At 40.8% G+C, this 23,610-nt stretch overlaps 2 protein-coding genes and 1 pseudogene across 3 annotated transcripts in view; 1 reads left to right on the top strand and 2 right to left on the bottom strand.

Annotated features, from left to right (window-relative positions):
* LOC122753964 overlaps positions 1-16,654 on the bottom strand; it is a 136,521-nt pseudogene extending 119,867 nt beyond the window's left edge.
* A 47-nt stretch (positions 16,655-16,701) lies between these two features.
* Positions 16,702-18,570, bottom strand: EPM2AIP1 (EPM2A interacting protein 1). Its single transcript, XM_044001841.1, has one exon. The coding sequence runs from the start codon at positions 18,568-18,570 to the stop codon at positions 16,702-16,704; it is 1,869 nt and encodes a 622-aa protein (XP_043857776.1).
* Positions 18,571-18,816: 246 nt separating this feature from the next.
* The window catches only part of MLH1 (mutL homolog 1), a 49,350-nt gene continuing 44,556 nt past the window's right edge, over positions 18,817-23,610 (top strand). The window contains exons 1-4 of one of the 2 annotated variants that reach the window (XM_043982104.1): positions 18,817-18,963; positions 19,266-19,542; positions 21,066-21,156; positions 21,400-21,498. In XM_043982104.1, coding sequence (XP_043838039.1) covers positions 19,427-19,542; positions 21,066-21,156; positions 21,400-21,498 — 306 coding nt within the window. In that variant the 5' untranslated portion in view covers positions 18,817-18,963; positions 19,266-19,426. Of the gene's footprint in view, positions 18,964-19,179; positions 19,543-21,065; positions 21,157-21,399; positions 21,499-23,610 lie in introns of those variants that run through there. The other variant, XM_043982094.1, reaches the window with a different exon arrangement.

The following is a 23,610-nucleotide window of genomic DNA, read 5'->3' as shown; positions in this document are numbered from 1 at the left end:
TTCTGGTTTAGGCATCAGCACCATATTTGCGTCATAAAAGGAATTTGGTGTGATTCCTTCCTTGCCTATTTTTCTTTTCTTTTTTTAAAATTTTACCAGACCTTTTTTTTTTCAAAATACCTGTAAAGATAGTTTGCTTTTATTCTTTCTTTTAGTTATAAACTTTTTTATTTATGGTTTTGAGTTCAAATTTTTATCCCTTCTTCCGTCCCTCCCTGAGGGTATAAGCAATCATATATGGGTTATACATGTATGATTAAGTAAAACATTGCACTATTAGTCATTTTGTACTAGAAAACTTGAATAAAAGGAAAAAAAATGTAAGAAAGTAAAAAATAGCATGCTTAAGTCTCTGTTCAATCAATATCAGTTCTTTCCTTGGAGGTGAATAGTATGTTTCATCAATAGTCTTTCAGGTCTGTCTTGGATCATTGTATTGTTGAGAATACTTGTCATTCACAATTCTTCATCAAATGATATTGTTAATCCTGCAAATAATATTCTCTTGGTGCTGGTCACTTCATGATACATCAGTTCACACAAGTCTTTCCAACCCTTTCTGAAATCATCTTGCTTGTCATTTCTTATAACACAATAATATTCCATCACTATCATATACCATGACTTGTTTAGCCATTCCCCAATTGATGGGCATTACTTTGATTTCACTTCTTAGCCACTCCAAAAAGAGCTGCTATACTTATTTTTGTACAAATAGGTCTTTTACTCTTATTGGGGATGTATAGATAGTTTTCAACACTTACTTTTGTAAAGACTAAATTACAATGGATATTTCCTATTCCATTGATCCACTACTCTATTTCTTAGCCAGTACCACATTGTTTTTAATGATTACTGCTTTATAATACAGTTTGAGATCTGGCACAGCTAGGCCAACTTCCTTTATATTTCCTGTCCCTGCCCTACTAATTCCTTTGATATTCTTGATCTTTTGTTCTTCCAGATAAATTTTGTTATTCGTTTTTCTAGCTCCATAAAATAGTTTTGTTGTTGTTTGATTGGTATGGCACTAAGTAAACTAATTTAGGTAGAATTATCATTTTTATCATATTGGCTCAGCCTACCCATGAGGAATTAAGATTTTTTCCAATTATTTAGATCTGACTTTTTTGTGTCAAAAGGGTTTTGTAACTCTGTGCATATAGTTCCTTGGTTCGTCTCCTTGGTAGACTCCCAAGTAATTTGTAATGTCTATGGTTATTTTAAATGGAATTTCTCTTTCTAACTCTTGCTGCTGCAACTTCTTAGCAATATATAGAAATACTGATCATTTCTGGGGGTTTATTTTATATTCTGCAACTTTGCTAAAGTTGTCATTTCAACTTTCTTTGGTTGATTCTCTAAGTATACTATAATACTGTCTGCAAAATGATAGTTTTGTTTCCTTGTTGCCTAGTCTAATTCTTTCCATTTCTTTTTCTTCTTTTATTGTTACAGCTAGCAATTCTAGTATTATATTAGATAGTAGTGGTACAACCAGCATCCTTGCTTCACCTGTGATCTTATTGGGAAGGCTTCTAGCTTATCCCCATTATAAATAATGCTTGCACGTGGTTTTAGATAGATACTATTTATCATTTCAAGGAAAGGTAAATTTATTCCTGTGCTTTCTAGTATTTTTAATAGGAATGGGTTTTGTGTTTTGTCAAAAGCTTTTTTTCTGGAGCTATTGAAATAGTCATATGATTTTTGTTGTTTTTTATTGATGTGGTCAATTATGCTGATAATTTTTCTACTATTGAGCCAGCCCAGCATTCCTCAAATAAATTGCACCTACTCATAGTTCATGGTCTTTGTGATATATTGCTGTAATCTCCTTGATAGTATTTTTTAAATCATAAAATGCCTTTTATTATTTTCTATTTACATATAAAGATAGTTTTCAAATTTTGTTTTTGTAAGATTTTGAGTTCCAAATTTTCTCCCTCCCTCCTTTCTCTCCCCCTTCCCAGCACAGAAAGCAATTTGATGTAGGTCATATATGTACAATCAAATTAAACATAATTCTACATTGGTTATGTTGTGAAAGAAGAATCAGAACAAAAGGGAAAAACCTCAAAAAGCAAAACCAAAAAATATAGAAAGGGTATAATTCAATCTGCTTTCATATTCCACAGCTCTTTTTTCTGGATATGGAGAATATTTTCCATCATGAGTCCTTTGATTTTTCTTGGAATATTGTATTGCTGAAAACAGTTAAGATCATCACAGAATGTTGCTGTTACTGTGTACAATGTTCTCCTGGTTCTGCTCACTTCACTCAGCATCAGTCCTCTTAAGTCTTTCAAGGTTCTCTGAAATCTGCCTCTTGCAAGTATTTTATTTAAAATTTTTGCATCAATATTCATTAGGGAAATTGGCCTAAACTTGTCTTTCTCTATTTTAGCTCTTTCTTGTTTGGGTAGTAGCACCATATTTGTGTCATAAAAGAAATTTGGTATGACTCCTTCCTTGCCTGTTTTCTTCTTTCTTTTTTAAATTACATGTAGTTTTCAACATTCACTTTTGTAAGATTTTGAGTTCCAAATTTTTATCCCACCCACCCTTTCTCCACCCCTGAAGCCAACTAGCAATCTGATGTAGATTATACATTACAATCATGTTAAACGTATTTCCACATTAGTTATGTTGTAAGAGAAGAGTCAGAACAAAAGGGAAAAAGACCAGAAGAAACAACAACATCAAAAATACAGCAACAAAAGTGAAAATTGTATATTTCAAACTGCATTCAGACTCCATAGTTATTTTTTCTGTGTATGGAGAGTGTTTTCCTTCATGAGTCTTTTGGCATTGTCTTAGATCATTGTATGGCTGGAAAGAACTAAGTCTATCACAATTGATCATCAAATAATGGTGCTGATACTGTGTATAATGTTCTCTTGGTTCTGCTCATTTCACTTGGCATCAGTTCATGTAAGTCTTTCCATGTTTTTCTGAAATCCATCACTTCTTACAACTTATCACTTCTTACAGCACGATAATATTACATTTCATTCATATATCACAACTTTGTTCAACCATTCCCCAATTGATGGCCATTCCCTTAATTTTCCTTTCTTTGCCAGATGCTAAATTATTTATCTTGAAATGGCTACAAGTCAAGACTGAAGTGGAGGGAGACTTGGTGTATGGCTTTCTGTTTGCAGATGATTGTGCATTCAATGCAGTCTCTGAGAATGAGAGTCAGCAGAACATGGATTGATTGTGTGCCACCTGGGCTAATTTTGGCCTCACAATATTCAAAAACAGAGGTTTTTCACCAGCCAGCACCTCCTCATGCATACTTGGAACCACTGTGGATAAGGACACTTACCTTGGCATTATACTTTTCAGTAATGTACTCATTGCTGATGAAGTTGATGCATGTATTGCCAGAGTTAGCTCAGTGTTTGGGAGGCTTTGAAGGAAAGTATGAGAGAGAATAAGTATTAAACTGCCTACCAAACTGAAGGACTATAGAGCCATATATGGAAATACTGATCATTTTCGTGAGTTTATTTTATGTCCTGCAAATTTTCTAAAGTTGTTATTTTAACTTTTGTGTTCATTTTCTAAGTATACTATATTATATGCAAAGTGATAGTTTTGTTTCCTTGTTGCCTAGTCTAATTCCTTCAATTTCTTTTTCTTCTCTTACTGTTACAGCTAACATTTCTATTACAGTACAATATTAGATAATAGTGGTAATAATCAGCATTTTTGCTTCACCCCTGATCTTATTGGGAAGGCTTCTAGCTTATCCCCATTATAAATTATGCCTGTCAGGGGCAGCTAGGTGGCACAGTAGATAAAGCACAGGCCCTGGATTCAGGAGGACCTGAGTTCAAATCTGGCCTCAGACACCTGACACACACTAGCTCCGTGACCCTGGGCAAGTCACTTAACCCTCATTGCCCTAAAAAACAAACAAACAAACAAACAAACAATAAATTATGCCTGTCAATGGTTTCAGTTAGATATTATTTATCATTTTAAGGAAAGGTCCATTTATTCCTGTGTTTTCTGATGTTTTTAATAGGAATGGGTTTGGGATTTTGTCAAAAGTTTTCTCTTCAATTAAAAAAAAAAAAGCTTTATCTTGATATGGTCACTTATGCTGATAGTTTTCCTACCATTGAACCAGACCTGCATTCTTCATATAAATCCCATCTGTTCATAGTATATGGTCTTTGTCATATATTGCTGCAATCTCCTTGTTAATATTTTATTTTAAAATTTTTTCATCAGTATTCATTAGGGCAATTGGTCTATACTACTGCTCTTTTTTGCGGTATCAAAGAATTGGAAATTCAGGGGATGTCTATCAATTTGGGAATGACTAAACAAATTGTGATATATGAATGTAATGGAATACTATTTAAACAGATGAATTTCAGAAAAACCTGGAAAGATATGCATGAACTGATGATGAGTGAAATGAGCAGAACCAAGAGAACATTGTACACAGTATTAATAATGTTGCATGATGACCAACTGTTATAAACTTAATTCTTCTCAGCAATACAATGATCCAAGACAATGCCAAGAGACTGATGGTGGAAAATGTTCTCCACATCCAGAAAAAGAACTGTGGAATCTGAATGCAAATTGAAGCATACTTTTTCACTTTTGTTTTTTCCTTTTTGTTATTTTTCTTCTTTATTCTTTCAGGCATTTTTTTCCTTTTTGTTCTGATGCTTTTCTTACAGCACAACTAATGTGGAAATATGTTTAAAATGGCTGTAATGCATAACCTATATCAGATTACTTGCTGGTCTCAGAATGGGGGAGGGAAGGGTGGGAGAATAATTTTTAAAAATTTTACATGTAATTGGAAAAAAATTTAATTTAATTTTTAAAAAGAAATCGGCCTATACTTTTCTTTCTCTTTTAGCTCTTTATGGTTTAGGTATCAATACCATATTTGTGTCATAAAGGGAATTTGGTGTGACTGCTTCATTGCCTATTTTTCTTTTCTTTCTTTTTTATCAGACCTTTTTTTTCAAAATAAATGTAAAGATAGTTTTCAACATTAACTTTTTAAATAATAAACATTTTTATTTATAGTTTTGAGTTCCCATTTTTATTCCTCCTTTTCTCCCTTCCCTCCCCCTTCACTGTGGCAGCAAGCAATAAGATGTGGGTTATGCATGTGTGATTATGTAAAATACTACCATATTTGTCATTTTGTACAAGAAAACTTTAATAAAAGAAAAAAATTAAAGAGAGTGAAAAATAGCATGTTTCAGTCTGTTTTCAATCAATATCAGCTCTTTCTTTAGAGGTGGATAGCATGTTTCATTCAATAGTCCTTTGGGATTATCTTTGATCATTGTGTTGGTTATAGTCAAGTCATACAATAGTTCTTCATCAAACAATATCACCATCTCTGTGGTCATTTCACTATATATCACTTCAAACAAGTCTTTCCTGGTCTTTCTGAAATCATTCCACTTATCATTTCTTATAGCACAATAATATTCTATCACCATCATACACCACAGCTTGTTTAGCCATTCCCCAAATGATGCGCATCCCCTTGATTTCTAATTCTTAGCCTCCACAAAAAGAGCTCCTATAAATATTTTTGTACAAATAGGTCTTTTTCTCTTTTGGGGGGGATATCTTTGGGATATAAAGCTAGCAGTGGTATTGCTGGATCAAAGGGTATACACAGTTCTATAGCCCTTTGAGCATAGTTCCAAATTGCTTTTCAGAATGGTTAGATCTTTTCACAACTCCAATATCCAATATTTTCTGTTCTTGTTATATTTGCCACTCTGATAGGTATAAGGTGATATCTCAGAGTTGTTTTAATTTGCATTTCTCTGGATAGTGGTATAGAACATTTTTATATGATTATAGATAACTGATTTCTTCATCTGAAAATTGCCTGTTCATATCTTTGACCATTTGTCAATTGGGGAATGGTTTGTATTTTAATAAATTTGACTCAGTTCTCTATATATTTGAGAAATGAGGCCTTTATCAGAGATATTTGTTTCAAAAATTCTGCCCCAGTTTTGTTTCCCTTGTAATCTTGGTTACATTAATTTTGTTTGTGCAAAAACTTTAAAATTTTATATAATCAAAATGATCTATTTTACATTTTGTTTTACTCTCTCTATCTTCTTTGGTCCTAAATTCTTCCTCTGCCCATAAATTTGACAGATAAACAATCCATTCTCTCTTAATTTGCTTCCTTTATGTGTAAATCATGTACCCATTTTGACCTTATTTTAACATCTGGTGTGAGATGTTGATCTATACCTAGTTTTTGCCATACTGTTTTCTAGTTTTCCCAGCCGTTTTTCTCAAATAATGAGTTTTTGTTCCAAAAGATTGGATTTGGGGTTTATCATATACTAGATTACTATAGTCATTTACTATAGCGTAATTTGTACCTATTTTATCCCACTGATCCATGTCTCTATTTCTTAGCCAGTACCCCATTCTTTTGATAATTATCGCTTTATAATACAGTTTGAGTTCTGGTACTGCTGGACCATCTTCTTTGATATTTTATTTCATTGATTCCCATAATATCCTTGAGCTTTTGTTTTTCCAGATGAATGTTGTTATTATTTTTTCTAGATCTATAAAATATTTTTGATAATTTGATTGGTATACCACTAAATTAATTAACTTAGGTAGTATTGTTGTTTTTATTATATTGGCTTGGCCTACCCACGAGCAATTAATATTTTTCCAATTGTTTACATCTGACTTTATTTGAGTGAAAAGTGTTTTGTAGTTCTAGCCATATAGTTCCTGGGTTCATCTTGTCAGGTATCAGTAGTCAATTTTGTAAGATTTTGAGTTCCAGATTGTCTCCCATCCTCCCTTCCTTCCCCATCCTGAAGCCAACTAGGTCTCTGATATAGGTTATACATTTCAATCATGTTAAACACATTTCCACATTAGTCATGTTGTAAAAGAAGAGTCAGAACAAAAGGGAAAAAACATACGAAATAAGAAACAACAAGAACAAAAAAGCAACAACAAATGTGAAAATAGTATGCTTCAATCTCCATTCAGATTCCATATTTCTTTTTTCTGTGTGTGGAGAGCATTTTCCTTCATGAGTCTCTTGGATCTTTGTTTTGCTGAGAAGAGTTAAGTCTATCACAGTTGATCATCACACAATGTTGTTGATACTGTGTACAATGTTCTCTTGGTTCTGCTCATTTCACTTGGCATCAGTTCATGTAAGTCTTTCCAGGCTTTTCTGAAATCCATCTGCTTAGCATTTCTTACAGCATAATAATATTCTATTACATTCATATAACATAATTTGTTCAACCATTTCCCAATTGATGGTCATTTCCTCAATTTCCCATTCTTTGCCACTACAAAAAGAACAGCTATAAATATTTGTGTACATATGGGTCCTTTTCCCTTTTTGATGATTTCTTTGGGATACAGACCTACTAGTGGGTCAAACGATGTGCACAGTTTTATAGCCCTTTGGGCATGATTGCCAATTGCTCTCCAGAATGGTTGGATCAGTTTACAGATCCACCAATGGTGCATTAGTGTTCCAATTTTCCACATCTCTTCCAACATTTATCATTTTCCTTTTTTCTCATGGCAGTCAATTGGATAGGTGTGAGATAGTACCTCAGAGTAGGTTTAATTTCCATTGCTCCAATCAGTAGTCATTGGTTATAGATAACTTTAAGTTCTTTATCTGAAACTGCCTGTTCATAGCCTTTGACCATTCATCACTTGGAGAATGACTTGTGTTCTTGTATATTTGATTCAGTTCTCTCTATATTTTAGATATGAGGCCTTTACCAGAGACACTGCTTATAAAAATGGTTTCCCAGCTTTCTTCTTTCCTCCTCATCTTGGGTGCCTTGGTTCTATTTGTGCAAGGACTTTTTAATATAATGTTGTCAACATGATCCTTTTTGCATTTCATAATTTCATAATTATATTCTCTATCTCATCTTTGGTCATAAGTTCTTTCCTTTCCCATAGATCTGACAAGTAAACTATTCCTCTGATGTCACCCTTTATGTTCACATCATGGACCCATTTTGACTTTACTTTAGTGTATGGTGTAAGATGTTGGTCCTATCTTTCTAAATAGTTTATTGTAGCAAAATTTTCTTTAAATGTTTGGTAGAAAAAGAGAAAAAGACCTAATTATACAAAAGTATTTATAGCAGCTCTTTTTGTGGTGGCTAAGAATTGGAAATTAAAGGAATGTACATTAATTGGAGAATGGCTAAACAATATTGTTGTGCTATAAGCAATGACAAACAGGATGGTTTCAGAAAGGCCATTACCATACAAAGTGTGACCCTGTACAAGTCACTTAATCTGTTTGCCTCAGTTCTTATATGAACTGATGTATAGTGAAGTGAGCAGAAGAAAGAGAATATTGTACACAGAGACAGCAATATTGTTTGATGAAAAACTTTGAATGACTTGACTATTCTCAATAATACAATGATCTAAGACAATCCCAAAGGACTATTGATGAAACATACTATCCACCTCCAAAGAAAGAACTGATATTGATGGAACACAGATTGAAGCATGCTATTTTTCACTTTCTTTCATTTTTTTCTTTTATTCAAGTTTTCTTGTACAAAATTACTAATATGGTAATGTTTTACAGAATTATACATGTATAATCAATATCTGATTGCTTACCACCTCAGAGAGGGTGAAGGAGGGAAGGAGGGAAAAAATTTTAGAACTCAAAACTATAAATAACAATGTTTATTACTTAATAAAAATAAAATAAAATAAAATAAATGTTTGTTAGAATTCTCCTGGGGATTTTTTCTAGGGAGTTCATTGATGGCTTGTTCAATTTCTTTTTCTAGGATAGAGTAATTTAAGTATTCTATTTCTTCTTCTCTTAAACTGGGAAATTTATATGTTTGTAAATATTCATCCATTTCACTTACCTTGTTAGACCTATTGGCATCTAATTCTGTAAAACAACTCCCAATAATTGCTTTAATTTTTGATTCATTGGTGAATTCACCTTTTTTCCTTTTTGATATTGGTAATTTGGTTTTCTTCCTTTTTTTAATCAAATTAACCAATGTTTTATCTATTTATTGGTTTTTGCCATAAAACCATCTCCTAGTTTTATTTATTACTTTTAATCTTATTAATCTCTTTTTTGAATTCCAGGATTTCCAGTTTGGTCTTAACTGGAAATTTTAAATTTGCTCTTTTTCTTGTTTTTTAGCTGCATGCCCAATTCATTGATCTGCTTTTTCTCTATTTTATTGTTTTAAGTGTACAAATAAAAGAGATATAATTTTCCTCAGAGTACTGCTTTGGCTGCATCCCATCATTTTTGGTATGTTGTCTTGTTATTCTCTTTAAAGAAATTATTGATTATTTCTATGATCTGTTCTTTGATGTACTCATTCTTTAGAATTAAAGTCTTTAAAACTTTTTTACATTTAATTTAATTTTTTTCAATTACATGTAAACAAAGTATTTTAACCTTCTTTTTTTTAATTTGGAGTTTCAAATTTTCTCCCTCTCTTCTCTCTTCTTTCCCCTTTCCTTGAGGACGCCAGTAATTTGATATAGATTATACATGTGACCCTGGGCAAATCACTTAATCTGTTTGCCTCAGTTTCTTTAACTGTTAAAAGGGGATCCATACTTCCCAGGTTTGTTGTGAAGATCAAATGAGATGTTTGTAAAGCTATTATCACAGTCCCTGCATCACCGTAGATGCTTAATAAGTATGTGTTCCGTTCCTTTTTTTTACTTGTATGTCCAGCAAGTACCATTGAAACTAAATTCTACAGACCTAGAAAGAGGTGTGCTTCAGGAATACATCTTATGAAATGCAAGGTCAAAAAGATATTGTGTGCATATACTGTGGAGATCCCTAGTGTTTGAGTATATGCATGTCTGTATGTATGTATACACACATACATACATGTATACATGCATACATACATATATACATACACAAATAATTTCTCCCAGGGAAGCTGGGGCCTAACTGAATAAGGCCTGAGAAATGGTTGATTTGGAGAGGAGTGGGAGGGAAAAGAGAAACCTTAAGAAATGAAAATCTATGTAATTTCTGATCCAAAAACAGATGGTCCTGGAGACTAGACTTCTTTTGTCTTCACCATCAGCAATTAAACTCAGGGTTTGAATGTTAATTTTTCTTAGATAACTTAGACAGGAATAATACTTTCCTTTTCAGGAGAGGACTACTAAGATTGTTGTTCAATCCCGTCTGACTCTTTGTGACCTGGTAAACCAATAATATCCATGGAGTTTTTGGAGTTTTCTTGGAGCAGTTTGCCATTTCTTTTTCCAGTGGATTAAGGCAAACAAAGGTTAAATGACTTGCCCAGGGTCACACAGCTAGTGGCTGAGGCTGGATTTGAACTCAGGTCTTCCTGACTCCAGGCCTGGTACTCTATATACTGAGTCACCCGGGTGCCTCCTATGGCTAAGATAGTGGAGATAAATATCCTGCCAGATTTATGTATGACCACATGCACTTTGATTAAATTCAGATACCATACCAAACTGAATCTATTAAATTCACTTACTCAATATTCCAAATTAATATAAAATTTAAGTTTATTGGTTATATATACAAATAGACTACTGCAACTCCCCCAAAATAAAATTGGACTTTTTACCTCAGAATTCATAGCTCGAAAAACCACAAACTCACTTTAGTCAACCCCTTCATTTTACAGAGGAGGAGACTGAGGCCTCTTGTGTGCCAGGCATTGTGTTAAGTGCTGAATTGGCCAAGGTCAAAGAAGTGCTATGGAATGGTGCCAACATTGGGATTCAGGTCTTCTGACTCCAAATTCAGGAGTCTTCTCGTGGTATGTGGTATACCAGTGCTTCCTCAATCTAAAAGCTCTCTGAAACCAGAAATGGCTTCTCACAGAAATCAATGGTTGTTTGTTTATTTACTTGGTTACCAGCATGAGTATATGAGCTTAATTTAGGACTAAAAGAAACAATAAAAGTGAGTATGGACTAGATATGCTATAAGGACCAGAGTTATAAAACCGTGTATATACCCTTTTACCACTATTAGCCAAGGTGATCAGGGAAAAGGGGAAAGAACATACCTGATCTAAAAATATTTATAGCAGCTCTCTTTTTGGTGTCAATGAACTGGAAATTGAGGGGATGCCCATTAACTGGGAAATGGCTAAACAAGTTGTGGTATATGATTGTGATGGAGTACTACTATGCTGTAAGAAATTATGTTGATTTTCAAAAAAAATGGAAAGACACATGAAATAATAAAGAGTGAAATGAGCAGAACTAAGATAATGTTGTATATAGTAACAGCAATATTTTTCTAAGAACTGTGAACGATTCAGCTAGTTTGAGTATTATAAAAACTCGCACCAACTACAAAGGCCCTATGATGGAAGATGCTATCTACTTCCAGAGGAAAAAAATGGATAAATAGAAGTATGCATAGTAACATACACACATATTATATATACATATTTATGGTAAGTGGTAGCCTTTCCTAGTGTGAGGTGGGGAAAGAGAGGGAGGAAGACAGTTTGAAACTTAAAATATAACCAAATAAATTTTTTTTAAAAAGGTTATTTTAAATTCCATACCAAAGTAACTTAGCTATTCTCTTTAAAACATTAAAAAACATTTTTATTCAAAGTTTTGAGTTCCAAATTCTAACCCTCTCTCCCTCCCCTCCCATCTTCCTGAGATGTTAAGCAATCAGTTGTAGGCTATAGATGTGCAATTATGTAAGACATTTCCATATTAGTCATTTTGTACAAGAAGACTCGAATAAAAGAAAAAAAATGAAAGAAATGAGAAATAGTCTGCTTCAGTCTGTCTTCAATCAATATCAGTTTTTTCTATGGAGGTGAATAGCATTCTTCATCTTGAGTCCTTTGGGATTGTCTTGGATAATTGTATTACTTAGAATAGCTGTGATTTTGCTATTCTCACTAGTATAATGATCCAAGATAATGCCAAAGGATTCATGATGAAAAATGCTATTCATCTCCAGAGAAAGAAGTGATGGAGTCTGAATGCAGATGGAAGTATACTTTTTAGGTCTGTGTTCTCTTTTACAAGATGGCTAAAATGGAAATATGGTTTGCATTGCTGCACATGTATAATCTGTATCAAAGTGCTTGCTTTCTCAAGGAGGACGGATGGAATTTGGAACTCAAAATTATTTTTTTAAATGTTAAAAAAATTATGTCTAATTGAGAAAAATAAATAAAAAACATTATTTTTAAAAAGAGGAACAAAAACAAATTCTATACCAAATTCAGATGACAATCATGAGGCTGTCTACACAGCTACAGGATGCCATTAAGTAGGCCTTTGCAAATTCCATCTCAGATTCTGAGATGAATCAATCCCTGCAGGGTAAGTGACAGCCCTCAACTTCTTCCCACAATGCTTCTTAGCCAGCATTCCTCTTCCCTTATTGTTATGTCTGATCAAGATTCACTGGGGTCAATAAACATCCCAAAGGCCCAAGACTTCACTTATTCTAATGGGAGGTTTCCCAGGCCACTGGAAAACAACCTCCCACCTCCCTCCAGTCATTGTGTATTGAGAATCTCCCAGTTTGGGGATCCTGAAATTTAAGCCTAATTGGACTTTAAATATTTGTGAGCATCTATCAAGGAAAACAATTAGAGGAAATTTAGAGAATCCTTGGGCTTAGATTTTAGAGTAAAAAAGGAAGCAAAGATGAAAAGTAAAACTGCCTTATGGAACTAGATACTCCTTGATGGTATGATTTATAGGAAGTTCAGGAGAACCTATCTTTTTTTTTTCTTTTCACTAAAGAGCCATAAAACTTTATGTTATCCCCCCCAAAAAAAACCCTTTATGTTATCCCACTGCCCCAAATCCTTCCAATTGTATTCCATTGAGCAAATAAGTAGGTTCCTGAAAAAATGTAAATACCAGCTGTGTCCAAGAAACTGGTAGGATTTTCCACCTCATCCCTAGAGCTGGCCCCCAGAACACATGCGGCTTTCTCTGCCTCATGTAGCTGTCTTAGTGCTGAAGTCACTTAACTGTGTTTCTACCAAACTCTACTTTTACATGTAAGGAAAAATTTCTCAACAATTTGGTGCAGTGGAAAAGGCACTGCCCAGAGAAGCAGGACCCAGGTTCAAATCCCAACTTGGACATTTATTACCTGTGAGACCTTTACCAAGTCACTTAATCTACAAAATCATGTTGTCCCTTCCAGTTTTCAGGCCTCATGTGATCCTGAATTGACAGCTTTCTGAAAGTTGAAAGAGCTGCCTCATTTTATATATTAGGAAACCAAGGCACAGGGACATCATGACCTTCCCAAATTCCCAGAAGGTGCAAGTTATCAGTTCTAACTCCAGGGCTACCCCACTGTCTTAGAATTTCAGACAAGGGCATTTTGAGTAACTTTTTAGAACTTAAATATCTCAAGTGTCTACTACTTTTCTGGAGAAATGGCAGTTATTAAATTGTGTCTGAAGTACAGATTTCCATACTCAAATATCCCAACATAGGGTACTGGAAATACTGTATAATATTGCATTATTTGCTCTGTGTTTCATTCAGTCCCAGGTATTACAGGTAAAAGATAATATAGACTCAACAAAATAGTGCAAAGTGATTTGAAAAAAAAATCCTAGGTAATCCACTTAATTTTCATTCCTTGGACTAGTTTGCCCCAAGCACACAAGTGATGGAGGGCCAGCTGTTTTTCTGTTTTCTTTTCTTTACCTGGGAAGTGGTTTCATCTGGGAATGTGGTCCCCAGGCCAATGCAGCATCCTTTCTGATACCTTAGTCTTAGGAAGTTCCATGGGGCAGTGAGAGAGATGGTCAATCACTTTGCCAGTACAAGTTAGAGGGTGGAATTTGAACCAGTTTCCCTGTTTCTGAAGCCTGAACTACATACACTATGACACCATCTTGCTAAATCTTGCTGTTAGTTTAGGCCAGACTGGAATCTCACAACATTATTTAAAATTTGAGGCAGAAATAGAGACTGATGGGGGAAAAGCCTTAAGATTCCAACCTTCAAGGTGTGAAAGCTAATTAAAATATGCCACTTCATCTTTAGGGAATGCCTTCCAAATATATTACTAAATTATAATAGTTAAGCAACAAAAGTTTGCAGATTGGATTGTAAATATATGATCACATGGAACCAAAGCTTTCTGTTACTCACAAAATTCTAAATTTAGCCATTTTTAAAGAAAATTGTCTAAAAGATATTACATACTTCTTTACTGTCTTAAGTAGAATAGATGGGCCATAATTCGGTGATTTCTGAATGATTAAGTCATCCTTATGGACATAAATTCTGGCTTTAACGCCCAACTAAAATCCCACCTTCTACATGAAGTCTCCCCTGCCTCTCTCAATTCCAGTGCCTTCTCCCTGCTAATTATCTCCTATTTATCCTGTGTATGGCTTGTGTATAGCTATTCATTTGCATGTTAACTCCATTAGACTGAGTTCCTTGAGGAGAGGGGTTGTTTTAGGTTTTGTTTTGTTTTTTTAGTTTTGGGGTTTTTTGTATCCCTGGGGCTTAACACTGTGGCTGGCACATCCAAGGTGCCTAAATGTTTATCAAGGGCTTGAGGTATGAGAGGCTGCAATGCAATTTCAATTGATTTCTCTTCACGATGTGACCACTTGTCTGTTTCCGACTGCTTTCTGGCTCCCTTTCTCATTGCCTAACCCTAAAATGCTGTGGATTTTTAAAGACAGATTGAGTTCTATTAGTACTGTGTCTTAAATTGAGTATCCCAGAAAATACCCTGAAATACATAAGCTTGGGCTGCCTGAACTTTGTGACATCATCTTGGCTTCTGGGGCATCTACCCCTTTGATGTTTTGGATGGCTGGGGTTCTTGAGGAAATAAGAGAGGTGTTGTTACTTTTGGAGAAACTTGATATTACCAGGACCCACCCTTATATCCCAAAATGTAGATCTAAACCCAAGTATCTGTGAGTGAGAAAGAAATGTCACCCAGTGACTAGCTGCTCTAAATTGAGCTATGCAGAGGCTGTGATAGCTGCAGTCCTTGCTAAGGCTGCAAGACCTTCAGGAACCCAGGAACCCCCAACCCCTCCCGCCGCAATGAGACCAAATAATTGAAAGACCAGGGACTTTTAATAATGCTTTATTAATAACACTGAACATCAATACAATCAAGTTTGCTTAGTTACTACTCACATTTAATTTTTTAACACAAAGTTTTAGAGTATTTCAGTCACTGGAGTCAATAAAGATTTTATCAGTCCACTTGTTCTTATTTCTGTCCCCTCTTCTATGGTAGGAGCTGCTCCCTTCTTCTGGTTCCTTTTTCATCGATCTCTTTACAGATTTCTCTGTATTCTCCATACTTGTTGAGCACAGTCCCATTGCATTAATTTCCTAACACTTAAACCATCCCCCCTATTGTTAAACATTTAGGTTGTCTCCAAGTGTTTTGGCGCTTTCTTGTTTTTTGTTTTTTGTTTTTTAGTTTTTTTGCAATTACATATAATACCACAAATATTTTTTTTGTTTTTTGTTTTTTTGGTTTTTTTTGTTTTTTAAATAATACTTTGAGTATGTGGTGAGGCTTTTACATTTCAAAGTAAAAAAAAAGCTAATGAGATGGGCTAATTTTATCGAAACACTGTAATTTCAAATGAAAACCGTTTTTGCAGAAAAATGCATTGCATTCATGAATGAAAAATGTTCCCAGTTGTTAACCTCTTACACACTCTACAAATTAAAATCCCTTCCTCAGAGGTGCCGTTTTTTCCCATGAACTATATACAGGGTGACAAGTGAGGCAAGTCTACCTCACTTTATGTGCCTTTTTTCTAAAAAGTAAGAGAAAGGACTTCTTGTAGTGTCCAGTCTCTCAAGAACGTTAAAAATGTCTGGCTAGGTTGCAGTTGTCACATTTTTCCAGGGGCCTTTAAAAGACCGACAGGGAAAGCAACCTAAAATGGAACTACACCAAAGGGACAAAAGGGCTTTTCTTGGTCCTTACCCAATAAACCAGGTGAAATACAATCTTTTATTCACAGTTGGGAATAATGACCTTAAGATTCGAAACTCACTATACCCGCGCTTGTACCATTCACAAATTTTAACTCTTTGCATGAGGTCAGACGCCAGTCTTCAGAATTCCAACCAACTCGTACTGTCTTAAACGTACACAGTAAGGACAGCCCTGACAAGTGTAGGAAAGAAAGAAATGGTGATTTTTTTTTTCACCGTTACAATTTCACAAAACTGAAAATTGCAGACATTTTTAGGTTCAAATAAAATCTCCAATAGATTAATTTTTCCTTTTAACGTTTTTTTTTTTTTTGCTAAGGTAATACGAAGTTTTGGCAAAATAATTGAAACACATCTTTAAAAGACCATATCACACATTTTAAACCAAATATTCGAGAGGGGAACATTTGAGCACAATGAAAATTACGTTCTAATTCAATTGTTAAGTCTCACAATACTACTCTACTGTTACATTTTATTGTTACGGCAAGAAACTAAGCAGAAAGAGTCAAACACGATTAGCTTCACATTTCGCCATGACAAAGAAAAAGTCTGTTCCCCCTCGGCACAAAGTAAAGGGATATTTATCTTCAGCAGTGCGGAGAACCGGTCTCAAGCTGGCCATTTGTGGCTCACGGAGGAGCCGAGGACAGCTTCATGGGGCCGGCCTCTTCAAGCGAGAGACCGGCTTCGGGAGCGGACGAGCTCATCCATGCGGGGCTCGAAGTTGCTGGTGGCGATGCGGATCACCGCCTGCAGATGCTCCTCGGTGGAGAGCTGAATCAGGCGCCCCTGGTTACGCATGAAGTACTCGAAAGCTTTGTCGGAGATGCAGGTGCTGTCAAAGAGCGAGGCGGTGCGGATGGTGACCGCCTGCAGCTCGGTGTAACAGCCGGGGGGCAGCCCCGCGTAGAAGGCGCCCAAGTGCTCGTCGTGGTACTCACAAAGCAGGGTGGAGCTGGACTTCATGCGGATCAGCTCCTCCCGGATGTTGGGGGGCGCGCTCTCCACGGGGAAGCTGAAAGGATCTGCGAACAGATCCAGCTCCTTCTTGAGGGCGCACAGGCCCTCGAACTGCTTCTGGAACCTGGTGAGCAGGCGGGTGAGCCCCTCCTGGTAGCGCTGGGCGGCCAGCCGCTGGTTGCCGACCTGGCCCTGCCGGCTGAGCTCATCGCTGAGCTCGCGACAGACGGGGAAGTGGGTCAGGTCGCCGGCGTTCAGGTGCAACCGCATGAGCTGCAGCTTCTCGGTGAAGGCGCTGACGTGTTCCATGACTCCGAAGGCGAAGGTGCCGGACACCCGCAGCTCGTCGGCCAGGTCGGCCAGGTGCCCCTGCATGTCCACCAGGAAGCTCAGGTCGCACAGCCAGTCGGGGTCGTGCAGGGGGTCGCGCAGGTGGCCGGTGGGCGGCAGGCCGGCCTCGGCCACGAAGGTTTCGAACTCCTGGCGCAGGGAGAAGACGCGCTTCAGCGACCTGCCGCGGCGCAGCCAGCTGGTCAGGCAAAGCATGTTGAGCTCGCCGCCGGTGTGCAGCTCGGCGTCCTCCAGCAGCAGCTTCAGGCCGAGCGAGTGCACGCCCCGTGTGTGCATGAGCGCCAGCCAGCCGGCCACGGCTTCCACGACCCCGCCCACGTCGAGCTCCTTCGAGCCCATCATCTCCAAGTGCAGCAGGCCTCCGCAGTGCGGCAGCACCGGGATCTCCATGCACTCGCGGTTCTCGGCCACGCGCGCCTGCAGCATCCGCATCAGACCGGTCTCGGGCGAAGTGATCCACGGCGTGCCCGTGGACACCACGCCCACCAGCTTGTCCCATGGCAAGCTGATGCGCGCCAGGGCTTCTTCGATGAGCTGCACGATGTGGGGGCAGTCGGGTTGCCCCACCAGGTTCACCGACAGCAGCAGCTCCTCGTCCACCTCGTAGTCCTGGTCCACGCCGCGCACGAACACTAGCAGGCGGTTCTCTGTGCCCACAAAGGGCTGGTCATCAAGCGCCAGGGAATAGGCCTGGAAGACGGAGCCGCGCGTCACCAGCTGCCTGAACAGATTGCGGGCCAGGCCGAGGGTCCGCAGGGCCAGGGTCTCAGTCGTCAGGTCCACTTCGTGGATCACACTGTAATGCTCTGGCAGCGCCTCTCGCAGCACGGTTTCCAGGCAGCGTAGAACCAGCCCCCCGTCAGTCCACGGCCGCCCGTGGAGCGCCAGCAGGTGCGCGATCCCGAGACTGGCGCGCGCCCCCCGCTCCTCGCGCGCCTGGGCGGCGGCCAACAGCACGTCCCCGCGCCGCAGTCTCTCTACCAGCGCCTCGCGCTCCTCGCCCGACGAGTATGACTCGTACTGGTCGTGCTCGGCTTCGTAGTGGCGCCGCACGTCACGCTCGCGGGTGGCCACGATGGGCCGGTGGCACACCAGACACTCGGCCCCTTCCCCGTCGGCCCGCTCCACCACCAGGTAGCGCAGGGTCCACTCGGACCGGAACACGTGCTGCTCCTCCACCTCAGGTCGGCGCCTCTTCGGGTTAGACCACATCTTGGAGAACGCCATGCCTCTCGACTGCTTGGGAGTTCGAGCAGGGGATGGGGGAAGGGAGGGGAGGGAGAGAGAGAAGGAGAGAGCTAAGAGAGAACTCTCTTCTTCGGATGCCTCCGTCAAATTGGAGAGATCACGGGCTGACGCTGGCTAAAGACCCTCCCGAGAAGACCCGCCGCCCGAAGCTGATTGGCTGGGCCGGCGTGGTGATTTTGGAATTTAGAAAACAGGGACCGGGCCAATTGGCTCGGGCCGCCAGGGGGCCCCTGCGCCACGGCTCAGCCAATAAGGACAGAACTGAGGCGGTCCCTTGATCTTCCCTGCGTTTGGGGGCGATCACGAGAGGGTACGGGGTAGCGATAGGCATCTGAGGGGTCCAATCGCCTCGGCGTTTCTGCACCCGCAGAGGTAAGAGTCCCTTCAGACTTAGAGCGGAGGATGAGGAAAATCGGGAAAGGTGGAATGTGACCAAATCGGAGTTGCTGATTGGCTGTGACAGCCGTTTATTCTTACGGATCTGCCTGGCACCCCAAACTAGACAGAGTGGATTGGTTGATGGGGTACTCATTTGCATGGGGGGGGGGGGACCGGGGAGGAGAAGTGGACCTAAGGGATTGGCCGAAAGAAGTTTCTTTGCATAGATCTGCCTGGTTTCCTAAAGGAGACTTTTGGGATTGGTTGGAAGGGGCCTTTTTTTTTTTTTTTTTAAGCTTGGATCCGCCCAGTACCCACCGCTGGATTGGCGGTGATTGGCCGAGAGGGGAGTTCGTTTGCGTGGGTCTGCCTAGCTCCCAAGTACTGTCTGCTGTGATTGGCTGAAAGGGGGCGTTCTTGAGTTACTTGGCCCAAACTCAGCTTGGCGCCTGCCGTCATGTCGCTGGTGGCGGGGGTGATTCGCCGCCTGGACGAGAAAGTAGTGAACCGCATCGCTGCGGGGGAGGTCATCCAGCGACCCGCAAACGCCATCAAGGAGATGATTGAGAACTGGTATACGGGGCAGTGGAGGAGGGTGCCCGGGAAATGGGGTGGGGGGTGGAGGGAGAAACTTGCCAACTTTCTGACACTTTGGGCCTCCAGTGCGCAGGCGCATTGCTGCTCCCGCTAAAACTTTCTCTAAGTTTTCTTGCACGTGGTTTCTGCGGGGCCTCGGGGCCCACCATGACCCTTGGGCTCAGCCTGGGACAAGGGAACCCCCCCCCCCCCAAGCAATAAATATCCCCCCAGGGAAGGAGCAGGGAATTTCGTAGTCAATGGATTACTAAGTGTTTATTAAGGGTTGCCCTGTATGGGGGCGGGGCGGGGGAGGCAGTGCCTTTGTTACCCCCATAGAAGTTGGCCCCATTTGTGGAGAGTAGAGAGGCGCTGCTGCCCCCCCATTATGTGGGGCCACTTTGAGGCCTCACCCTAGAATCTCTCCTAGATGATCCCAGCAGGTGCCCAGTGTAGCAGCCCCATGGCCACCTCGAGACTTCTCGACCCGCCCAAAGCAGGTGTGAGCCCGGACAAACCCCCCCAAACCTGCCTGCGCAGCTGGGGGGGTTGGGGTGGGGTGCAAACCAGGCCTGGGTCAACTCCCAGGCCCAGAGCCCTTCCAAGTGAAGTCAGCATTTGGGGGTAATCCGGGCTTGAGGTGGAGCCTGAACCACGAGAACCAGCCCGTGTCAGTTTCCTTGGGGTAACTGACACCCCGGGAGGTCTTGTTGGAGGTCTTGCTTCCAACAACATCTTCTCCTGCCTCCCTGCTCATAACTGTGCTCCTACCAGGCCCCCAAAGGGGAAAGGGCATCACTGTAGAAAAAGGAAATTGGGGACCTCAGGGCCCCTTGCTAGGGATCCCCTCCCTCAGTGAGGGATTTCTTCAGGTCATTTTTCTATTCCTACTCTCCTCACCTGTTAATATTAATACTGCCTGAGCAGAGTTCTTAGGAAGAATGCTTATTAAAAAATACATGGGGGGCGGCTAGGTGGCGCAGTGGATAAAGCACCGGCCTTGGATTCAGGAGTACCTGAGTTCAAATCCGGCCTCAGACACTTGACACTTAACTAGCTGTGTGACCCTGGGCAAGTCACTTGACCCCCATTGCCCAGAAAAAGAAAAAAAAAATACATGGTTTTTATATGTGTGTATGTGTGTGTGTGCAGGCACATACCTAGGTAGAGACATGCCTCTTAGAGCACTTGGGTTTCTGACATGGAGGTTGGGGAATAAGTAGAGTTTATTAGAAATAGGCAAAAACTCGTGAGGAAAAATTCTGTGAGGAGCCACACCTAGTTTGGGACCTAATTTGGGCCCCTTCTTGAAGTACATGTGTGGTGCTTTTAGTGTCAGAAGAAAGTACATTTTTTTATAACATAAAATCTGATTACTAAACTTGGAGAAGAAAGAAAAACCAACTTTTCATGTTGTATAAGCGACAGCTAGATGGTTCAGTGTAGATAATGAACTTTATTTTTCATCACCCAACTCCAATGCATTTTTTTAATGAGCTTTCCCCTTCTCTCCTTGCCAGCTTGGATGCCAAGTCCACTAGCATCCAGGTGACTGTTAAAGAGGGAGGCCTGAAATTGATTCAGATCCAAGACAATGGTACTGGCATTCGGGTAAGTGAGATTCCCCAGGATAAAAGCGCTTGACTAGAAAAAAGCTTCACATCTTTTTGTTCTGGAAACTGGGCTCTTGTCACTTGAAAATGTTCCCATTTTTAAATTACACAGACCAATAATTTGCTTTGGGATGAAATGTTTTAAAAGTGGCAACCCCCATATCTTTAGAAATGATCATTAACGTGGTTCATTCACCATTCTCTGTCTGCCCCCCTTCTCCCTTTGGTTGTAATCATTTAGAAAGAAGATCTGGACATTGTGTGTGAGCGGTTCACTACAAGTAAACTGCAGTCATTTGAAGACTTGGCTTGTATTTCGACCTATGGCTTCCGGGGTGAGGTAGGTTGGGAAGTGGGAGAACTTGGGAATTCTTGGGCTGGCCTAAGTATTCCATCCTGAGATTGTTCCCCTTCAATATTTTTCAAAAGACACTTGAAAGAAAAAGAAAAATGTTCTCTTGTATTAGGTGAATGTATAGAGAACACCTTTGAAATCTCGAGTCATTCAGGATGGAGGAATTGTATAGATTGTTGAAGAAAACATACCTGTCTGTCCCCACAGTCCCTTGGGAATCTGCTCCTGTTTTCTTTGTGCTGCCTCTGAGTGTGACTCAGACTCAGGGAGGGAGCAAAGCTGGGAGCCTAGCTTAGGTCTGTTCAGATGCAGCCTGGTCCCAGCCCAAAGCGTCCCCTGGGGGAGAGGGGGAGAGGACTGGGGCCAGGAGGCAGGAGACTGAGGCAGGACCTTGTTGAGCCTAACTTCCTCCTCTTCAAGGTAACAGGGTTGAATTAACTCACACATCATCTGCCCCTGCCCTTCCTCCCCCCTCTGCTGTGAGCCGGGAAGCGCCCTTGATTGCAGGTCTGCTATAGTCCTGGCTGGTCCTGGCTGGTCCTTGCCTGGCTGGCCATTGTATTGATCAGTGCTTTTCCGTCTTTCCAAGGTGTTTCCCTTCAAATTAGTGTGGTCACTTTCCTGGTTCTATTTGTGTCAGTCAGCCACATTTGCTACAAGTCTCAGGTGTTTCTGAAACCAGCCCTTTTGTCCCTTCTCACAGCACGGTCGTGTTTCTTAACTTTGTCATTTGTTCAGCCGTTCCCTGAGAGATGGGCGCCCCACTGGTTTCTAGCTGTGTGCTATAGCAAGGAGAGTAGCTCTGACGTGTACCTGTTGCTTCAGTCCCTTTGGATATTAGTGGGTCACAGGGTGTGCATATGTTAGTGAATTGACTCCAGTCCTTTCTGCCAGTGTCAACATGGAGAATTGTTAGGTGGGTGAGGACAAGATGCCTCGCTCCCCTGTTCTGGGAGGCTCCCCTGCTCCTAGCAGCTTTCTGGGTCTGGGTCCCAGGCAGGACAGGCCCAGATGCCCAGTCGGGCTCAGAGGGGCTCGAGGGAGCCGTCTGGGAATGGAAGGCCTCAGGTGTCTTTATTTGATGGGCAGAATCCTGAGGATAATTGTAGCCAGGGCCCCGGCCAGGCTCAGAGGCCTGGCTGACCAGGCCTGGTCAAGGCTGTACTTCAGTTGCTGGAAGGAGCTGGTTTCTTCTTAGGGTGATTGAAACTCAGTAGTGGCCAAAGTGCAGTCCAGTTCAGCGAGCGTTTATTAAGCACCTCCTGTGTGCTGGGTACAGAGAGTACAAACTGTGTGAGACCACTTGGAATCTGGTGATCTCTCATCTGAGTGTACATCAGCACAGAGTGATCATGCTTTGCCTTTTAAAATCTCAGCTTCTGAAGCATGAAGTAGACAGACACATCAGATAGAGCCTATGCCGACTACACCCTCCAGTGAGGAAGAGTGAGTGCTGAGGGCTGGGCACCGGGTTCTGACGAGCCCTAACACAAGGCAGTGTAGATATTTACCAGGCAGGTTCACTGGCTACATTGCTTATTAAAGCGGTTTTCAACCCCAGAATCTGCTAAAGTACATCATCTGATGAACATTAGCCTGACTGTGTCACATGAGCACAGGAATTTGGGGAAGACCCCCCTCATCTCTGGTTGGATGGGACCTCTGCAGGACGCCTGACAGCACATAGGCGGTCGTCCCCCCCTCAGCCTAGAGGGCCAAGATGGGTGGGGCCTCCTGCCTTGGGGGGCATCTCTCTCCCTCAAGGGTCTGGGAGCCAGACATGGCCTTTCGCTCTTCCTTGTAGTTTTGGGGCAGGGGCTCCTTGGGCAACCCTGTACCCAGATGAAAGAGGGCCCGTGTAAAATGGAAGGCTTATTTTAATATTTCTAAATGTCAGGTTTCATCTCTTACAAAACTGGCCCTGCTTTGTCACAGATGGGGGGAGGGGCGGAAGACCCATCTCCATTTCCCCTGCGGGCAGCTCTGAATCAAACCTCCCGACCTGGGTGGTCACCTAGGAACCCAGGCTGGCCTCCTGTTCTCTCTTCATCCTTGGCATCTGATGATGTTCAGCGGGCTGACCTCTTACTGTGAATG

Source organism: Dromiciops gliroides, chromosome 1 (assembly GCF_019393635.1).
Source record: "Dromiciops gliroides isolate mDroGli1 chromosome 1, mDroGli1.pri, whole genome shotgun sequence".
Classification (NCBI taxonomy): domain Eukaryota; kingdom Metazoa; phylum Chordata; class Mammalia; order Microbiotheria; family Microbiotheriidae; genus Dromiciops; species Dromiciops gliroides.
Note: the sequence above shows the minus strand (reverse complement) of the source record. Positions and strands in the feature narration are given on the sequence as shown.

Coding starts and splice junctions, on each gene's coding strand:
- EPM2AIP1 (XM_044001841.1), bottom strand. CDS start 18,570: ATGGCGTTCTCCAAGATGTGGTCTAACCCGAAGAGGCGCCGACCTGAG.